At 41.1% G+C, this 20,794-nt stretch overlaps 2 protein-coding genes and 2 non-coding genes across 5 annotated transcripts; all 4 read left to right on the forward strand.

Annotated features, from left to right (window-relative positions):
• The first annotated feature begins 1,450 nt into the window (after positions 1 to 1,450).
• Positions 1,451 to 4,694, forward strand: rpl37 (ribosomal protein L37). The gene is made up of 4 exons (XM_071904651.2): positions 1,451 to 1,504; positions 2,329 to 2,464; positions 2,733 to 2,817; positions 4,585 to 4,694. Exons 1-4 carry the CDS (start codon positions 1,502 to 1,504, stop codon positions 4,652 to 4,654), a joined length of 294 nt encoding a protein of 97 aa, XP_071760752.1. The 5' UTR covers positions 1,451 to 1,501; the 3' UTR covers positions 4,655 to 4,694.
• Positions 2,174 to 2,253, forward strand: LOC139915891 (small nucleolar RNA SNORD72). The gene has a single exon (XR_011784832.1). It is a non-coding gene; the product is annotated as a small nucleolar RNA SNORD72 (small nucleolar RNA).
• On the forward strand, positions 3,916 to 3,993 carry LOC139915890 (small nucleolar RNA SNORD72). The gene has a single exon (XR_011784831.1). It is a non-coding gene; the product is annotated as a small nucleolar RNA SNORD72 (small nucleolar RNA).
• Positions 4,695 to 10,402: 5,708 nt separating the features above from the next.
• On the forward strand, positions 10,403 to 20,740 carry LOC139915873 (prostaglandin G/H synthase 1). 2 transcript variants are annotated; one of them, XM_071904644.2, is made up of 11 exons: positions 10,403 to 10,554; positions 10,656 to 10,742; positions 13,675 to 13,791; positions 14,769 to 14,909; positions 15,023 to 15,166; positions 15,536 to 15,717; positions 16,125 to 16,208; positions 17,099 to 17,345; positions 17,634 to 17,920; positions 18,479 to 18,626; positions 19,343 to 20,740. In XM_071904644.2, exons 1-11 carry the CDS (start codon positions 10,548 to 10,550, stop codon positions 19,702 to 19,704), a joined length of 1,806 nt encoding a protein of 601 aa, XP_071760745.2. In that variant the 5' UTR covers positions 10,403 to 10,547; the 3' UTR covers positions 19,705 to 20,740. The 2 variants fall into 2 exon arrangements, with proteins under 2 accessions (XP_071760745.2, XP_078142441.1); XM_078286315.1 differs by lacking the exon at positions 10,656 to 10,742 and having other exon boundaries at positions 10,404 to 10,554.
• The last annotated feature ends 54 nt before the right edge of the window (positions 20,741 to 20,794 follow it).

Below are 20,794 nucleotides of genomic sequence, written 5' to 3' on the forward strand. Positions count from 1 at the left end.
TCAACCTCAGACAGCAAACTGTGTACAAGATAAAAATGCATGTAGACACTACATTTGTATAATATTAGAGATTAAATAAATATCAATACATTAGACATTCCACAATGCAACAATACAGTAACGGGGAGGGATAGATAATTAATCTCTTACTGTTTTCCTCGTTATTGTTCTTACAGTTCTCATTACTTTTATTTGCTGTTGTTTTATTGCCACTGTATCATCTTGTTTGATTTTATGCTGGTCTGTAAAGCACTTTGTAAACCTTTTTTAGGAAAGTGCTCTATAAATAAAGTATTATTATTGTTATTATCATCTAATGGTCCCCTGAAAGTGTTCATCTTAAAGCTACTGCAGCATCATCATCAATAATGCATAACAAATATCAAAGGAAGCAGCAGCTAAGGTCCAATGTCTTCTTTCAGCCATGTGGTTCTCTGCTGTTCAGGGCAAAGATCCAGTAAGCCTCTCTTCTCTGGAGGAGTTTTTTGACCATATCGCCCCCTTTAGGACAGGGAGAGATTTTTTTTCAAGGCCCATGAATGTCAAAGTGGCTGCTGAGCCTCTGTGCTGAGCCACTGGACAAGTCAATGCATCACCTGCAGTGGAAAACTGTTTGGCGAGACTTGTCTGCGGCTGTTGTGGCCCATGTGATGCCTCTGTACTTTTATAGGTATGAGGATTTTTTATTTTTTTATGGATCTTGTGCCCTAATGATGGGGCAACTCAAAAAAATTCTGTACTTTTTCACTCAAGCTCATGTTGCTTTATTGGTCAGATGTATATAGAATAAAAATGAAAACTTTGCATTTAAACAGAAGGTTTGAGAATTTTTTTCTTCTATTTGTGAGTGAGTTGTGCTTGCACTGAACTTTAATTAAGGTTTACAAAAAATGGTTACTGAGGGGACAGAAGTGAGTACTTGGCAAACTTTGCTACACCAATAAATGCACTACAGGACTATCCCGTGTGAACTGTATGCACATTTAGTTTCCTTTAGTTTCCTTTAGTCCAGTTTTAAGCAAAATCACAGGTTCATCCCATACCAAAAAGCAACATGTGGAAGGCGGTGTGTAGGCACAGGCTTATGTGTAGGCTGTGTATGGATCAGTTTTCCCATATTTAAAATAAATATTGAAAATTTGTGGATACATTTAATGTCATTAAGGGGAGAAAAGATATTACAATTAGGCTATATTCAGGTCAAAATTAACTCTAAACTGAATATATTAAACACTTGTGTGTGTGCTGTTGAACCGAGATTCTAAATTCTTTATCTTTAAATAAGAAATATAAAAATATAAACAAGAAATCATTAAATTCATATGCCCCCCATTCTCCTGGTTATTATATGATTTTACATTCCTAATGTCTTTATATCGATTAATAAACGTTTCCTTAAGACGGGGTCACATTTCTTTGTTACACAGGTAGTAGTACGGACGTCATTTAGTACAACACAAACCCCGCTTCCGTCCTCTTTTCCCTCAGCCACCGGGCGAAAATGGTAAGGAGGACCACTGGCAGAACGAAATCACTAAACATCTATTTAATGGGCCATGTATTTGACATGGATTGTTCATATTTTGGTGTTTGACAAACGTGGTTATCGTTTGGTTTAAGTATTTTTGAGATTAAACATAATTTTGATTATAAACACCATCACTAATGTCGCATCCATCCAACGCGTATATTGCTAGCCATACAGTACTGAGTCTGTGTAGCGTTAGCATTAAGTAGAAAGGTTTTCATTCACAAGCTACCAAAGGAAAACAAACCGAGCTACTCTGGACGTCTTTTACCGGCAGCAGCCATCTATTTTCGGTTAAAGTGGCTGGGTTAATCGTTACGTTATTTAGCAAACATAAATTGTTAACACAACCGGTTAGCTAGTTCTCGTTAGCATCACTGTTATGCGCTTCCTAGGTAAGGCTACATGGCAAGCAAGTCGTTAGCATGGCAGTCAAGTAGTTGGCTGAAAGGTGCAACTATTTCTTCTTACTTCAGAGGGCAAATGAGAACCAGCTCCCAACACTCTGTTGCTTTTGCAATATCGCAGATTTAGGTGACTTACTGTGACTAAGTTGCATAGCAAATCCGTCATGACCAGGAGTTGCATCCTTCACATTAGCAGAGCATGATGCACTACGTTGTGATAGCTAACGTTACCTCTGGAGTCTTGTCAATGATGTTCTCAAATACAAATGTCTGAACAAATGATTTTCTGTGATTCTTACTTTGTTACTGAGACAAGACTTTGCGCCCCAACTGTATTCATAGTTCGTGGTGAGCTGCATGAATTGTCCTTGACTTCTTGTCTCTGCGTTTCAGACGAAGGGAACATCATCCTTTGGTAAGCGGCGTAACAAGACGCACACCCTGTGCCGTCGTTGTGGATCCAAGGCCTACCACCTGCAGAAGTCCAGCTGCGGAAAGTGTGGCTACCCTGAGAAGCGCAAGAGAAAGTGTAAGTCACCTAATAGTGTCCTGATACTGTGACTGACCTCCTTTTGTATTCCAAACCTATCAGGAAATGTGTTGATCCTGAGATGAAAGGGCCAACGTGGCAAGATGCAGAAGCAGTGAAGTGTGTTTTAACTCTTAAAAGCCTCATTGATGCACTACAGTCTGTTATAGTGCTGTCTGTAGTTTGTCTTTTGAGATTGCGGATGTGAAGAAAACCATTTCAATGCCCTGACTGTTTTGATTCACACGGATGTTTATTTGTTTTGTAGACAACTGGAGCGCTAAGGCCAAGAGGAGGAACACCACTGGGACTGGCCGTCTGAGACACCTGAGGGTCGTCTACCGCAGGTTCAGGTGAGTGGTTGAATAGATTTCCTTCACACGATCAGTGGCTGTTTGATTTGGAGACTGAATGTGGATATAGAAGTGGAGTTATGGGGGTTGCACTGCAAGTCAGAAGTCAAGAAGTGGTTCTAGTTGCCGTTGGCTGCATGTTCTTTCTGCAGTGCAAGCTTGTTGCTATCTGCTTCAGTTCAGTGTTACTTCATGGCAAGTTTGTCCGTGTTCAACTGACAAAATTGTGTTTAGATGAAATGCAGTGTTTACTGCTTGTGTTGACACACTTCTGGAATTCGTGATGCCAAGAGATATCGGAGCCCGCAAAAAATCATTCTACATTGTACTTGTAATTACCGTTAGGAGACATGAGCAGTTTTTCCCTTTACAATGATTTATCAAAAACAAACTAGATATATAATTTAGCCATGAAAAATTTTAGAATGGGGAAAAATGTTATACACCAAAATATTTGAACTATTTTAAGCTAGTAGAACTGAATAAACCCAAATAAGTTCAATATCTGAGCTAACGTTGGCTATTCTTAAAGGAACAGCCCCAAAATGACTGTTCTGTTGTCTACTCACCAGCATGGCAGTTGAAACTGTTCGTACGGCCACCAAACACAGCGAGTTCGCCCCCACAGTTCTTTCGGCCTTCTCCCAAACGGTTGAAGTTAACTGGGTTCAAAGTTCAAAAACGGCATAAGATGACAATCAGATTTCTCTGAACAGTTTGTGCAGCTTATTCCAAGTGTCTTGTAGCCCAACAATGGCACTGAGTCCAACAAGATGATGTTTACCCCATTGTCGCCTTTTATGTAGCTCACTGTCCGTTGTGTTTTGAAAGTATGAACAGTCGCTTGCCTTGATTCACACACACTGCAGCGCTCTGCCAGAAGGATCTGATCGCACCACCCGCATTTCGCGGGATGTGCAAGGTGTGCTCCATCAGACACCTGGTGCTTGTTTGCAAGTCAAGAGCCATACTGTAAAATATTCGGAAGAATATTGAACAAATCATCATATAAACACATTTGTGATTTGCGGGGAATGATATTCGGTAACATCCCTAATGTGAACCTGTCAGTGATCCCGCCATGAGAACTGTTAATGCTGCTTACCAGTGATGTTGAAATAAAATGTCTGAACAAATGAGATCACTGTGATATCAGTCTTTTCACTGAGGTAAGCTGCATTATCCGTAACATGAAAATGGTCTGGGACACTGGTGTTTCCTTGAGTTGTTGGAAGTGGGGATCCTTGATAGCCTTCCAGGGATCCCCAGCAAAATGAAGAATACTTCAATTTTGCTATAATTTAAATCCCTAGGAATCATCTTAATTGGGAGATATACAGGTTAATATTGAAATCATACCATAGGTTTCACTCAACAACTGTAATCTCATTGTACAGTGTAGACTGTTAAACATTTCATTACTAAATCAACAAAAACCCGCCCCTATGGCGGTGCCTGGGACAATCTCACCAATGGGGGTTGATGGGCTGATGTGCCTGTTTGGGGTTCATGACGTGGAAATGTTTGAGAATCCTTGAGTTAAGATGCCCAATATATTTCTACCGTATGGGTTGAATCTGCACATGACCTTTTGTCATGTCATGTGTTCTGTCCCATCATCCTGTACCATATCTGACTTGCCTGACACTGTCAATTACGTGATATATATAAAGAAATGCCACAAACATTTAAATTGTAACAATAAAACTTGGAGCTGCCACTGTCATCCTGTTCAACACATGTTTCTTGTCCCTTTTTATTCTCCAGGAATGGTTTCCGGGAAGGTACTACCCCCAAACCCAGACGTGCTGCAGTGGCCGCCTCCAGCTCATCTTAAGACACACACTTTTGGTTAAATAAATGTGCTGTTAAACTGAGTTTTTCTCCTGTCTGTTTTTTAAGCATTGTTGTCTGGTCAAAACTGGCCTGATTCTTTTTCCAGCAGAAGTGATGGCACACGTGGACAGTGATAATGATAATGTTGCTTGACTTTATGTACACAGGGCATTTTACCTTTCCTTTCCACTGAAGGCATTTTGCCTATGCAGGGATTCTCGAAGCTGATCGTTAAAGCTTCATGCAGGAAATCTTAATGCCATTAAACCTATACACCATCCTTGGTAAACTCTGGTATGCAAAACAAGTTTTAAATATTTCAAAAAAACTAAAGGGACAAACTGAAATAGATGTTTTTTTCTCGAAAGATTGACCGGATCTGAGATTTATGATTGGGCCCATAGGCTTGCACCCATCAGTGGTGTAGAGCTAAACAAATGGCAAACTTTATTTTCTTGAAAAATTCAGATGGTGTAGGTTACTACAAACAATACCGTTTATACATGGTACACTATGAATAATTAAGACATCTCAGAAAGGCAGGTGAACTGTATTTGATTAAATGTAGGAGGCAGTCGGGCTTCAGACTCATTACACCCAATTTGAAGTCCTACCCCGTCTTTAAAAAACACTACAGACTTGATGAAACTGTAGACTGGACAAAAGTTTTTACTTTTTTACTTAGCTTAATGTTGATGGTCCAATAGCTGCTGTTCCTATTTGAATCTTCAGAAAGTGAATCTGGAGATTTTAAGACTACATTGTCTTGCAAAGTTCAGCTTTGTGAGGCTGAATTGGCAGAGTAGTTACACTGGCATTTCACTATGAGGAAACTTGGAAACAAAAATGAAACCAATGTGCAACAAGTGTGTACGCAATTGTAGGTTTTCAGACCATGCAGTGTTATGAGGCTATCTGTTTTGTTTTTGTAGAAGGGTGAGCTGCAGGACTGCCACACATTCAGAAACACAGTGAAGATGAGCTCCATCAATACGTAGTGTTTTTCAAAAGATAACTGGCATTAGCTAAAAACCTTAAATTTGGTACAAAAAGCTAAAGTTGGCCAACTTTGGTATATTCCTTTATGTAATCAAGTATATCATTAATTACATAACTCTTTATATCTTCATAGAGCCTCAAGTTTCTCCACATGTACATATGAGCTATGATACATTGTGTGTCTACAATAGATACACATGCATACAACAAATCATTGCTTTGCATGGTAATAAAAGCACTTGACATTTTAAGCCTGAAACAGGTCAATACACGGTGACACTTTCATACAGAGGAAGGTATGAAATGAGAATTATGCAATAAAAATCCTAGATAAATACAAGACAAGAAATAAAAGAGAATGGGATGGAATAGTGTTATTTTTACTAATCAATTGGAATCTATTTCCAATTGAATACAACTATTCCAATCCAAATTAATTATTCCAATCCAAACCTTCATCATTAAAAAGTAGGGCACCAACAAATCACTAGACAAACTGTAACTGCTTTTCTGCAAAATACTGCCAAGTACCACAACCTATTGCACAATATCCTGTGGTGTCAGTACAAAGCAGCCACTCCTTCTGACTTCACCTCCTTTATGCTGTCCGGCTGTCTTTCAGAGTGTAAGGAGCAATGGCAAGAACCATAAAAGAATGCATTTGTTTCCATTTAAGTGCCTATACACTCTTGAAGCATTACATAGAATAGCAGTGCAGATGCATATTGACGTCACGGCTCAGCAAGAAATTGGGGTACACCCTTCATTTCTACTGTCTTCCAAGGGGGGGTGGTAGAGACAAGGGTGAAGTCATTACTCAAAAATTTGTAGGACATACTATTTTATCGAGCCCTGTCCTTCTCAAGGTTTTCAGTCATCAGTCTTTGCTACTGAATGACTCCAAAACTGCAATGAGTGTGGAAGGCTTTAGCCTGGATATCTGTGTCTTTAAAACATGCAGCCACTGTTTCATGAAAAACCCAAAGGTTTCAGAAAACGTCTTGTTCCAAAAGGTGTAGGGAATGCAGCAGTCATGCTTTTTCACTGACTTGAAAGAGTATATTTTGCCCACAATGTCTTTCAAAGCCATGTTTTCTCCTTCTTCTGGTTTAACTTTGATCTTCCAGCACCTGTCCCACTGTCAATAAATGCTGTGATCAGTTTTTCTGTTAGTTAGTTAGAAACTTTACTTTATTGTCCACAATGTGGAAATTTGTCTTTGGCTTCATCACAATCAACATGGATTTACAAACAAGACAACTGTAGAAAACACACAAACATAGAAACATAAGAAAACATAACTGAAAAAAGCTTATCACATAATTATGAAAAAGCCATGCTAGGTTACAATGTGAAACATTCTGGGAAAAGCACTTGGCACAAACAATTTACTATCAACATTTTTGGTAGATTATGGTTGCCTATAGCGCCTCCCTGAGGGCAGGAGTTCAAAGGGTGGAAAGGATCACTTGTAATGTCAAGAGCTTTGTTCTTAGTGTTATAATACATATTGTTGCTTAATTGCACCTGTGTCTTCCCAGTGATTTTACTAGCCATGTTTACTCGACAGTTTCCCTTTATTTTTTACATTCAGGTTTCCATACCACATGACCATATTAAAAGATAAGATGCTTTCCACCAGGTTCTTGTGCACCATTTCTAAGATATTTTTGCTCACCCCAAAGTCATTTAGCTTCCTGAGTAGATATAATCTCTGCATAGCTCTTTTACAAATACAATCTGTGTTATCTGTAAAATTTAGGTGGCTGTCTATGTAAATTCCCAGATATTTAAAATAACTGACTACAGGGTGCCCAATGACTGTTAAAAACTGGGATTGGTTTAAACCACGTTAAAGTTCTTTGGCTTTGCCTATATTGATTTCAAGCGCGTTCACTTGACACCAATGCTGGAGGGAATTTACATGATTAAAATATAAACTTTCTCTTGCAGCGTCCCCCTCACGCAAAAGACCAATGAGGGCCATATCATCAGCATATTTAACTAGGCTAAAAGTCTGAATCTTTTTACCACAGATGTTCTTTCCAGAGGGAGAGTGAGCTTCAGTTACAGATGAACCTGCTTAAAGGGTTTCACAGCTGTTTCTCAACATGTTCCTTGGTGTTGGGCCAGGGTTTCCTCCGGGACACCAAAATACCAGAACAACGGGTCTCACTTCTCACGTCTCACTTGAAAAATTCAATCATTTCTTTATTAGCTTTATTCCACCTTTTATTTCTTTAGTCATATAGAAGTAAAATATAGCCTAACTCTGTAGCATAACAACTGCACTTGATTTGAATGAGTTTTTAAAATTTTAAAGTGTTTTTTGCAGCCCTACTTCCAGCAAATGTGTTTGTTTCCCGCCTTGTTGATAATGTTGCTATGGAAGCAGGGAACATGGGAACATTGTGAGTTCCATGTGAACATTCTGCGGTTTTCAGAAGTATAAAGTAAGTGTGTAGTTGGTCCAGTGTTTTCCTATTTTTTGTAGCACCAGCAGTTATATATTGATTTTGACTTGACATCCATCCATTTTTTGGCTCCAGTTTTGGTCATAGTGCATATTTCCATGGAAAATCTGCTTTATTTGGATATATATCACTGGGATGAAAACTCAAATTGTAAATATTGACCCAACACTTGTTTATGTTTTACGGAGAAATAACTAAAGAATATATTAAGTCAGATATTTTTCCTTATTTGCTCTAGTAGTGTTCTTAATGATCTGCGGCCACCATAACAGAAAGACTCTAGAGGAAACATTCAGTCAGGAACACTCCGTCATAGATTTATTGCAACAAATGGAAATACAGTTATGCTTGGCACTGATGGCTCCGCTCTTTAGATGCTCCATGGATTAGCCAAGCAGCATGCTAAGCCAAAACAGGGAGCGCAATGCAGAAAACCCAAGGGTATACAAGAGTGGGCCCAAAGCAAGACATTGAATACAATTTTAACCTTTGAGCCATGTTAAGACTCTGAACTAGAAAGGTGGAGGCTGGGGTGGTGGAGACAAAGCTTTGCCAGCAGCAGCAACGGTGAGTGAGGCAGCATTGGTGTAGCAAGGATCAGTGTAGAAGGGAGTCATATTTAAATGGACCGCCTTGATGTGAGAATGGGCTGTGATTGGTGTATGGCTGATTAGAAACGCTGATTCGATCAGCAGGCTGTCAGCTGATTACAGCTGGGGTGTATGACTTTCGTGTCCTGCATGAACTAACGCGATGCTTCATTTAGTCAATGCAAAATTACGAAAACCCCTAAACTAAACTGTTTTAAAACCTGCAAGTGCGTACAAAAGAAAAAGGTTCTATAGTCAGGAAAACAACCAATTGCAACTCATCGTACCTCTTGGCCTTCTCAGTCTTGTAGATTTCAGAAGCACTTCTGGCCTTCCTAAACCCCATGGCCAGACGTTTCCCCATCCATCCATCCAGTCCTGACAGACCTCCTCTACTCCGGCCTTGTGACCACAGCTAGTGCTGATGTCATATTCAGTAGCTTCAGTGGGTTTCATATTCCTCAGTCACCATTAGAACCAGGATGTGATGTACAGTTGGAAGATCGGCCAAGCAACCGCCCCGACAGTCCTGAGGGACATGTTGTCCAGACGGGCCTGTGTTGCCTAGAGCAGCGGTGCTCAACGTTTTTGGCTTGTGAGGCCCTTTAAACAAAATGATGCCTTGCGACCTGCATCACAGGCTGCATATGCAGAGTGGTGTGAAAGAAGGTAGAGCCCACACTACAACTCTGTATCAATCTTCTTTTACTTTATTAGATTTTGACAACAATCCACAACATCCATTGTGGTGTGTGATGTCACTACCAGTGGAGACAAACAGGTGTGAGGTTGAAACTTAATTAGTTGGTAAAAGTAGTATCAGAATAAACAATATTATCACAAAAACAATCTACTATCAGCAAAAACAGTCAACGGCAGTACCTTATAATTGTCTATAGTACAGAATGAAACTCCTTCCTTATCTGGAACCAGTTTTAAAACGGTATCTTCAACCACTTTTCTTAAACGGTACCTCACAATTTGATCATCAGGCCATAAACAATTTGTTTTAGAGTGCCATGATTACAGGAAATGTCTCAGTTAATTCTCTTGATTCATGCCTTGAGTGCTCATTCATGCTCCTGAGTAATAGGTTGTCTATGTTTCCACCCCCTCTTGGCACTTTGACACGCTCTGTACCCGTGTATCTCAACGGGGAACAGTTCAACCAGAGGATGGTTTTCCCTTTTACGGTCGGTTTCATTTGATTAATCATGAGAACAGGCAGATAAGCTGAAAGCTATTTCACAAGAAAAAAACAAGATAATAAATTTGTATAGTAGATATGTGTTTTTTCCTATCCCATAAACCATCTCGTGACCGCCCCAGCAGTTTCTCCTAACCCTCTGGGTGGTCCTGACCCCCAGGTTGAGAACCACCGGCCGGACAGAGGGATGGAGTGGGGGGAGGAGAAAGGGAGGGAGCTGAGAAGAGGTGGTTGTTGTTGTTGCTGTGAGACTTTGGTTAAACATGAAATGACAAGACAGGCAAACAACGGCGTCATTAGACTATGCAACCAAGGGAGTGCACACACACACACAGAGAGAGAGAGACGCACACACGTCTCCCACGTTGTCAAACCAGCAGGGGGCGATAAAGAATTGGAAAGTCCTACTTGAGTCACCGTCCCATTTTCTCCGAGGCGTCTCTCCTGACTCGCACAGGTAAAGACCGGAGGAACTGACCGCCGCTACTGACTGCTGCTTCACTTTCTGCCCACCGCAGCCTCTCGTCCACGCGCCTCTCCAGCTGCTGCGCGCCGCCCGCAAAGTCCAGATTCAAATCAGTTTCATGAGCTGGAATGAATTTCCCCTGAACTGAGACTGCTGTAATGAGATGTGAGTATATGTGTGACTGTTGTGTCTGTATTTAGTAGTCTTTTACTAGTTTGTTGCTGTGATTTTATGTGTTAAGTTCAACCTGTGTTCCGCACTTGAAGCCTCTGTCCTGGGATCAGTTTGTGCGCTTCTCTTGCTGCTGCGGGAGCCTGCGTGCCGGTGTGATGAGGTTACCTCCAGCGCAGCAGGTAGGCAGCAACTCAATGACAAGAAAAGTGCTTTTGAATGTTACAAACACTGTCTGGACAATGTCATGCATGTCTCAGTGTAGCATGAATCTCATTTCATCAGTTCATCGTTGTATGTGGTGCTTTATGTTTCAATTCTGAATCAGACTGTGTAATCTATATGGTGCCATAGGTCAGATGCAGCAAACTGACAGTGTGTGTGTGCGTGAGTGTGCATGTATGTGCGTGTCTTCCCTTGTGTCTCAGTGGGCCATAGGTGTCATTCACACTGGGGACGCTGGGGCCCACCACTTTTTGAAATGACCGATTTTGTCCCCATCACTTTTTAAAAGCATAATTTGTTAAAAATATTCTGAAAAATAGCTTGCACCAAAAAATGTTAACTAACAAATGACAACGCTTTGAGAAAGGTTTATTTGCACAATAAGAAAACATACAATGCAATGTAAATATAGAAGAAACAAATGCGCATCGTCCAAAAAAAGTAACATAAGCTAAAAAAAAAAAGAAAATCCCCCCAAGCCTACTGATTCTAAAATGACCCAAAAACGTGCATGCGCCGATCAGTAACTTTAACAAATTCTTGACTTGTGTTGCAGCTGTGGATGTGATGCATATGGATGACTGTACTTGTGCGGTCGATGTCGTTGTGCGTTTTATGCTGAGTATGTTCGTATTGTCGACTCAGTAGTAGCCTAGGCTATGCCCTTTTGATGCGCCGTTATGCAATTGTTTTCTCGCCGTAATTATAGATGACCTCATACCGATCCCCCCATTACATTGCCTAAAATCATATCTGAAGACCGTTTAAAAAATGTTTTTTCATCTGAGTCCTTATGTCCCCACCACTTTTCAACACAAAGTGACGCCCTTGCAGTGGGCAAGCCTAATCTTGTGTCTGGCGTTTTGTTAAAGCTAAAGTTTCCCCTCATTACGGGGTTAAATTGGGATTCCTGGAAGCCTGAAAACAAAGACAGGCCCGGGGCGGTGGGCGACTGTCCTGCTGTAATAACACGACTTGATCAGCCAGGGCGGGCACACTGCAGAAATCATCCAACTTAACGAGTCATTTAGTCTAGTATCATGTCTTGAGTCTCATTTTTATTAAAACAAGTCAAAAAATCTACAATTTAGGTGGCATAATTCCACTTGTTCTCAATGCATATCAACCTGTTTCAAGAATTTTCTTCATCCACATGACATCTTGATACTATACTGGAGAAAAATGCCTTATACAAGATAATGTCACTCCAAATAACATTCACAAAACAGGCGAAACTGCATTGGAAACACATTAAATTAGGCCTATTTCACAGTTGGCTGATTGTTTTTCCTCCTGTTTGAAGGAAAACAAGATTTTAAGCCTCAATGCTAAACGACTTGCTGAGATTTTTTGCAGTGCAGCAGAACAGACTTTTCCTGCCTGACCTCTGGGCAGAGTAATCTCGTTGGACCTGTAGGCCCCATCCCCTCACATCCCCTCACATCCCCTCCCATCCCTTACATACACAGTATAGCATCCTGCTCTCATGCCAGCATGATCAGCCCCCACAGATGATTTACCGCCTCGTACGTCTGAATTCTGCCCAGGAATGTCTTTATGTTGTTCCACATCTTGTTGTTTCTGGATGAACTCCTGTGTGATGTAATGAGTGAATGAACTGCAGCCTTCTTTGTATGATGAACGAGAAACTAATGTAGTGTGACCGTTTTTCGCGCACTGCTGGGCCTCTGAATGTATGAGACAAATTGTCAGATAATAGTTTTTTTTTCCTTTACCCTTTACTTAATTTGCAAATTGATGATTGTGATTTGGAAGATCTGTGGTACTCTGGGGTGTGTAATGTGTATTTTGCTTTGACATTTTCCGCTAAATCAGATTTCATTTTATTTACATAACCCAGTGGTACACCGCAAAGGAGAAACATGAGCAGAGAGAGAGATAGCCTACGGCACGATAAGGGGAAAAAAAGGTGGAATAGCATTCTTTGAGGGAGAAAGACTTTATCTTCACTTTCATAAGAATGGGGGCGGTGTGCACAGGGAAAGGCATGTCTTTGCATGTGTGAGGCTGTGTGTGTGTGAACTCTCCAAAGCAGTGTTTGTCGTCATGGAAACCTTACCTATTCCACAGATTTTACTTTAGCTGTAATAATCCCCAAAGTCATAGCTGGATCATCATTTCGTGTCTTGCTTGCTACATCCTGATAGCACAAGTCAACACAATTCACATAACGTGCACATCTGTAACGCCACTCCCGCTTTTGAACGCTTTTGCAATATTATGAACTCACAAACTCACCATCACGGTACGGTAGAGGAATGTCTGACACAAACAAGCTAATCTCCCACCGTAAATAAAGAGGATTTAATATTTCACCCTTAAACTAACATGTGAACTCTGCTTATCCCTGTTTGTATCTAGTCAGTACATCAGTTAGACAGCTCTCTCTCTCACTCTCTCTCTGCCCGCCCCACCTCACTTTCTTTCTCCCCGTCTCTCTCTCTTGTTCTCTCTCTCTTGTTCTCTCTCTCTCTCATTCTCTCTCTCATGTTAGAACAAAGGCCTTTTTATGTGCCAGGACTTGGTGCTTGCAGGTTTCTAGAGTGGCTTGTACACTCAAGCTTGTTGAAACTGTAGAGCAGCCAAGTGTGAAAGATGCAAAACTGTCACACAGATTACACACAGTTATTCATGTTTCCTTCTTAATGTGTACGCCTGTCAGTTTAAAATCCATAATCCAGATTATTCTTCTGATCTGGGGCCTAAATTCTTGCCCAGGAAATAAGGTTATGGTCATAGTTGTTAGTCAAGTCTAAGTTTAATTTCTTTTTGAATTGCTTATACTGCCAGAGCTTCATACATTATCTGAGTTTGTCTGCCTTAGTTTATGTTTCTCTTTGACATGAGCTCTTGTTCTTGTTTCCACAGTGAACCCATGTTGTCATTACCCCTGTCATCACTGGGGTGTTTGTGTAAGATATGGAGCAGACAAATACGAGTGTGACTGCACTCGCACTGGCTACTACGGAGAAAACTGCACCATCCGTGAGTCCAGTTATCTTTATGGGATCAAGTCTCATATCCTATTTTATTATTGAACATTTTGAGGAATGTTAAACATCTCTGCTATTTCCTTTTGCATTAGACAGAAAGGGATAGTTGGTAAGGTCATGTAACTTCCGATTTTATTTGTTTTCGTGAAGTCAGGAAATACTGCAACATTGCTTGGCTCACAAAGTAGGTGTTCCCGTCTAGACCCAAATATTTGTGGGATTGAAAGGACGGGAAATCAACTGCCAGGAAAAGAAAAGTTGGACAGTGTTGCCTGATCTTTCCACTGTTGCGCTTGACTCTGAGGATCTACCTCTCATGAACAAGTAACCATCAAACAATGCAGTTCATAATTTGATGTGAAGCAACTGGCTTCCAGTTATGCAGTTACATCACACTCACCGAGCATAAAAATAATAATAATGGACCACTACTGTGACTAGTGAGCAGTGCATTAGAAAAGAATGTAGCATTATTATGAATAAAGGAACAGAAAGAAGAAAAGGAACAAAGAAACAAAGGAAGAAAAAGAAAGACAAGAGGGAGGAAAACTACTAGAATAACACTTTCACTTGTAACATAGCGTAGCATAGCCACATAGCTAGTTCATCAAGTTCTTCTTGTTGTTCTTGTTTTTTACATACCTGTTGACCTTAATAGAGCATCCTTAAGGAGCTTTCTTGAGCAGCTTGAGGCCAAGTGTCAAAGTTTGTGAGATGCAGAACAACCGGGCGAGCTCGCTGAGAGTTATTCCTAGCAGCTTCCTAACAGCCTGGTCGTAAATCACAATGACAGATATCATTTCGACATCAGTAGTTTCAACGCTATAAACTCTTACATAAATCTTGATGATGCAGCTATCACTTTGTCTTTGTAATACCGACATATCACATATCCCCGCTGCAAAATTTCGATATGGCTATATGATCTGTCATGTCTGCGATGTTTTGTCACGTATCGCCCAACCACAGCGGAGTTTTGGTCCAAAGTGCGGCAGTTCTTGAAGCCCAGCCCAGATGTGATCCACTACATCCTGACCCATTTCCACTGGCTGTGGGACATCATCAACTACACCTTCCTGCGGGATGTCCTGATGCGGACAGTTCTGACAGGTCCACCATTCATTTCAAGTTATCTTGATGAAATTCTTACTGCTTCTTCAGTCTCTCATATATTTAGTATATACAGTTAACCTTTATTTTCATGTTATTTTTTGTATGTACAGTCAGAGCAAACTTAGTGCCCAGCCCTCCCACCTTCAACTCCAAGTATGGCTACCTTAGCTGGGAATCCTACTATAATGTGAGCTACTACACTCGTATCCTGCCCCCGGTGCCGGAGGACTGCCCCACCCCTCAGGGGGTCAAAGGTTAGGCAATCATTTACACTCTGTCATTAAAATATAGAACCTTCTTTGTGCCTGATAATTGCAATATACGGTAATATTATGATAATACTGTGATAATATTGATATTACAATGCATCATGAGACACAAATGTAAGACAACATGAATAATATTAAATGCACAACCTGTCCTTTGCTGAGTGTTTTGCCAGTTAAATCTAAATCTTTCACTATGGTGACATCAATGCAGATTGTTGACCTTGAGGAGTTCAGCAGTACAGTGTGCTGTGTTAACTGTATCAGTCATGTTTTGTTTCGGTATTATGACTAGAGGTGTGGTGTATCTGTGTTTGTGCCTGCGCTGTGTGTGTGATGCTGTGAGTCTCTGCCCAGGCAAGGCTGTGCTGCCCGACCCTGAGCTGCTGGTGGAGAGGCTGCTGCAGAGGAGGACCTTCAGGCCCGACCCGCAGGGCAGCAACCTCATGTTCGCCTTCTTCGCACAGCACTTCACTCACCAGTTCTTTAAGACCTACAACCGCATGGGTCTGGGCTTCACCAAGGCTCTGGCACATGGGGTTAGTTTGTTTATTAAAGCTGTGTACAGCTGTGCGTTTCTCTTAAGGTGCTGGTGACTGCAGGAGTAAACAATGTCAATAAATGATAAGTTCACTGCACACTAACAAGTAATCCGACAATTTTCATTTTCAGCAGGTAAAATTTGCACAGAAGAAATATGTCAGTCGTATTACCTTTAGTTAATGTATTACTTTGGTTGTATTTGTACTCATACTTTTAAGCAAAAAAGAGGGAAAAATAGAAAAACATAATAGCCTGTAGTTCTCAAACACATGAGATGGTGACAGTCCTGCAACGTCTAGTTCATGATATCATTAACCAATATGTACTCTAGCCGTACCCCCATTGATTTGTTCTGATCATCTCACTTCTTTCTTTATCTCTGTCTCTCCCTGTCTCTCTGCAGGTGGATGCAGGACACATTTACGGAGACAACCTGGCTCGTCAGCTCCACCTTAGGCTTCACAAAGACGGGAAACTGAAGCATCAGGTGACAGAGAGGCAATGACCCAAACAGAGGCTGTCTCCACCAAGATTTATTGCAACAGAACAGTCAGGGTTGGCACAAAGGGGAGCCTTCAATCGTCCTTTTTTTTACTTTGGCTGTTGTGATTTACTTTAATTATTTTGCAATTTTATTGACCAATGCTGAGACTATATATTTCATTCATCAGGCAGGTATACACTCACCGAGCACTTTATTAGGAACATCTGTACACCTGCTTATTCATGCAATTATCCTATCAGCCAATCATGTGGCAGCAGTGCAATGCATACGATCATGCAGATACAGGTCAGCAGCTTCAGTTCATGTTCACATCAAACATCAAAAATTTGATCTCACTGACTTTGACCGTGGCATGGTTGTTGGTGCCAGACGGGCTGGTTTGAGTATTTCTGAAACTGCTGATCTCCTGGGATTTTCACACACAACAGTCTCTAGAGTTTACACAGAATGGTGCGAAAAACAAAAAACTGGAGAATGGCCAGACTGGTTAGAGCTGACAGAAAGGCTTCAGTAACTCAGTAACTCAGATAACCTCTTTACAACTGTGGTGAGCAGAAAAGCATCTCAGAATGCACAACACGTCCAACCTGGAGGTGGATGGCACTTTGCTAGCTGATACCTACCCAGTATTAGTACGGAGCACATTAGGAACACTGTGTTCCTAATAAAGTGCTCAGTGAGTGTATTAGGTGTCAAACAATAGCAGGATTGAACATGCTTCTTAATATGACTATGTTGCAGCTAGAGTGGAAAGAGAATATGGACAGATAATGTGGAGAGGGTTGGGAAAGACATTGACGTTGATTTTGCATTAAGTTATATCCAACCATATATATATTAAGATGTATTTTTCTAACCATCTCTCCCATCAGTTAATAGACGGAGAGATGTACCCTCCTACTGTAGTTGATGCCCCCATCAGGATGAACTACCCCCCTGGGGTCCCTCCTGAAGGCCAGCTGGCTATCGGTCAGGAAGTGTACGGACTCCTGCCTGGTTTGGGGCTGTACGCCACACTCTGGCTGCGGGAACATAACCGTGTGTGTGACGTCCTGAAGGCAGAGCATCCCACCTGGGATGATGAGCAGCTCTTCCAGACCACACGTCTTATCGTCATTGGTGAGCTGGCGCAGCGCTGTAATGCGCTGATTTGTTTATGATAATATTAATTGATTTAGTGCAGATGTATTCTGACTTATGTAATTACTACAGTCTAAGTAAGTAAGCACACTTCATCCTTAGCATGCAGACAAATATTTTATTTGAGCTGGGAAAGGTGAACAGAGCCAACTTGAGTTTGAACCTGATCACTCTTCACTTATGCAATAAGTTTGTATAATTTTTACTTGGCTGACCTCACTCTTCTACTCTGCCCTCTCTTTTTGTCCCTCTGTGTGCTTCCCTCAGGTGAGACAATACGTATAGTGATAGAAGAGTATGTGCAGCACCTAAGTGGATACCTGCTGCAGTTAAAGTTTGACCCCACCATGCTGTTTAACTCCCAGTTCCAGTACGGGAACCGCATTGCTCTGGAGTTCAGCCACCTCTACCACTGGCACCCCTTGATGCCTGACAGCTTCTTTATTGATGGAGATGAACTATCCTACCAACAGTTCCTCTTCAATACTTCTGTTCTTACACACTATGGTGTCGAAAAGCTGGTGGATGCCTTCTCACGACAAGTTGCTGGCCAGGTAACCATGTCAACAGAAATATTACACACAACCGAAGCTCAATAACCAAACCTCAGACATTAGAACTGATTGTTTTTCATTTTTTTCCAAAGAGGCGTAATTAATATGCAGAAAAAATATATGAAAACTTTTTAACTGCCGATTAGCATTCTGGAATATGTGCACATGTATGTTTCATATAAAACATTGTAACATTTTATTTGAATTATTTATTGACCTGGTATTTCAATTAAGTCAACCAAACATCTTTTGAATTACCTCCATACATCTCGTAAGTAGAATCTTCATATATGACATCGGAATTGGATTAATGGGGTCATTTTATATGATACTATACTTAGATATACTATATACTTAGATATTATACTATATGATATTATATACAGATACTTGCAACGATATACCACATGTCAGTGTCCTTAGAGCTGTTTAGATAGAGGAAAAAGTGAATTCTTACAACTTGATTTCATTATTTTCATTTATTATTTCCATTATCATGTAATGTCATGCAAAAGAAAAGTGATTTCTGCAGTAATCACCATAATTTCTGCTCTACAGATAGGCGGCGGCCATAACATCAATGCCGTGGTGACCAGAGTGGCCGTGGGGGCTATAAAGGAGTCCCGGCAGCTTCGGATGCAGCCGTTCAACGAGTACAGGAAGCGCTTCAACCTGGTGCCATACACATCTTTCACACAGTTCACAGGTAGGGAAATAGTTCTACATACAGACCGCACAGCATGGAGTGCGAACCTCAAAAGATCTTATTTATGGCTTTAACAAGTGTGTGTGGGAACCGCTGAACACACATTCTTGCAATACCTGGCCTCAACTCGTGTTTCAGGCATTTTTTTTAAAGAATGTTGTCCATAACCTTTCCAAGGTGGCAATGGATGGGAAGAATGAAAGTATTACTTGACTTGGACATTGACTTGGACAATAAGATGTGTTATTTTCCTTCCATGTTGGCTTCAGAATTGTGTAGTTCTCTGGCATTGCAATATGTGTGAAGAAAAACACATTCCTGAGGGGTTTGTTATGCTGTCATGCTACCAGGTGCACAACTCTGAGGCTGCTTGCATATCCTACAGCAGCAGGGATATTCAACCATGTCATGGAGGGCTGAGTGTACGCAGATTTTTATTCCAACCAAAGACCACATTGATGATGATGATTTCACTGATCAGCACATCTTCAAGCAGAGAGGAGGAACTAATCAGTGAAATGACCTGTTTTAGTCTTTGGTTGGAACGGACACCTGCAGACTTTCTGTGAATACCCCTTGTCCTATAACCTTTTTCTTTAAACATTGGTTCAAGCCCAGCTATGCCTATAGATTATACATTGGACCTTATGGGAAGTGGTCATGCACTGTACTGGTTGGCAGGTTTTTGGTGCGATACTGACAGTTACCTTTTGCAGGCGAGGAGGAGATGGCCCGCGAGCTTGAGGAGTTCTACGGCGATATCGACGCTCTCGAATTTTACCCTGGCCTGCTCCTGGAGAGAACGCGGCCAGGGACCATATTCGGAGAGAGCATGGTGGAGATGGGCGCCCCGTTCTCCCTGAAGGGCCTCTTGGGAAACCCCATATGTTCTCCAGAGTACTGGAAGCCCAGCACCTTTGGAGGCCAAGTCGGCTTTGACATAGTGAACTCTGCCACAATAAAGAAGCTGGTCTGCCTGAACACCAGGACGTGTCCTTATGTGGCTTTCAGAATACCAGCAGAGAAACAGCCACAGAACGGGAGAGATGAGAGTGGTGGAGGAAATGATGAGCTATGACACTCTCCAGACATGGACACTAGAAAGTTGGACCTGGTTTGGGATCCCTAGATGATGGTAGAATAGACTGCTGCTAAATAGGACAATGTTTACTGAGGACACCAGACGCCTGTGTGGAGGACACACTGCTTGTTCGAACAACACTGGAGAATCACAAAGGACTGAGAGCTCAATGTGAAATCAAACTCGCCCTTCTCCCTTCTCTCTCACACACACTCACACACACACACACACACACACACACTCATAATACCCAATTTCCCCTCGGGGATCAATAAAGTATTTCTGATTCTGATTCTGATTCTGATAAACACACACTCATAAACACATTATTTTTGTTAAAATGCTATGTGCCTGAAGACTGAAATAATATCAAAATATTAAAAGGATTGATTTAGGTTTTGGAGTTTTCTTTGTTCATGCACTGCCCTGTATGACAGTTTTGTACTTTTGGTATGTAGAAGTATTTTATGAGGAATTCCATCCATTGAAGTAAAATAATAAACAAATCTGATTATTTTCCCTGTCATTGAAAGTAGCAATGGTTAAAGTCTGTTCTTTTTTTCTGGTTTTCTATTCTATCAAGTTAACAAACGCTTAGGATTTTTTAAAAGAATTTAAGGGAGGAACCATCCTTTGTTCTGTCCATCTGATATGAGTGTCCATTCCCACTCCTGTCCCACTGCTTCACAAAGGCCCGTGTTTCTTTTGGCGAGTTGCACAATCAACAGGATGCCCAGCAAGATTTAAAAAAAAATATGAAAAGGAAGTACTCTGAGCACCTCTGTATGGAGCAAATCTAGGTAAATTAGGATTCATATTGGAATAGTTCTTTCACAGCCTAGACCAGGGGTTCCAACACTTTTTCATGTAGGGACCCCCAAACAGACACACATAAGGCCACAGACCCTTTTAACAAGATGTTGTCCTACATGTGGCCTATTTGAGAAGATTTTTGTTGTTATGTTGTTGTGATTTAGAGAATTATTGCATTATATTAACAGCGGTGAGAGTGACACCTATGATCAAAGTAGTCATTCTTATATATTCTGTCATTATACGTTTCATGAAATAAATAGTAGTGATAGTG

Source organism: Centroberyx gerrardi, chromosome 2 (genome assembly GCF_048128805.1).
Source record: "Centroberyx gerrardi isolate f3 chromosome 2, fCenGer3.hap1.cur.20231027, whole genome shotgun sequence".
Lineage (NCBI taxonomy): Eukaryota > Metazoa > Chordata > Actinopteri > Beryciformes > Berycidae > Centroberyx > Centroberyx gerrardi.

Coding starts and splice junctions, on each gene's coding strand:
- rpl37 (XM_071904651.2), top strand. Junction 2,465..2,732: donor TGAGAAGCGCAAGAGAAAGT/GTAAGTCACCTA, acceptor TTTGTTTTGTAG/ACAACTGGAGCGCTAAGGCC. Junction 2,818..4,584: donor GTCGTCTACCGCAGGTTCAG/GTGAGTGGTTGA, acceptor TTTATTCTCCAG/GAATGGTTTCCGGGAAGGTA.
- LOC139915873 (XM_071904644.2), top strand. Junction 14,910..15,022: donor GATGCGGACAGTTCTGACAG/GTCCACCATTCA, acceptor TTGTATGTACAG/TCAGAGCAAACTTAGTGCCC. Junction 15,167..15,535: donor CACCCCTCAGGGGGTCAAAG/GTTAGGCAATCA, acceptor GTCTCTGCCCAG/GCAAGGCTGTGCTGCCCGAC.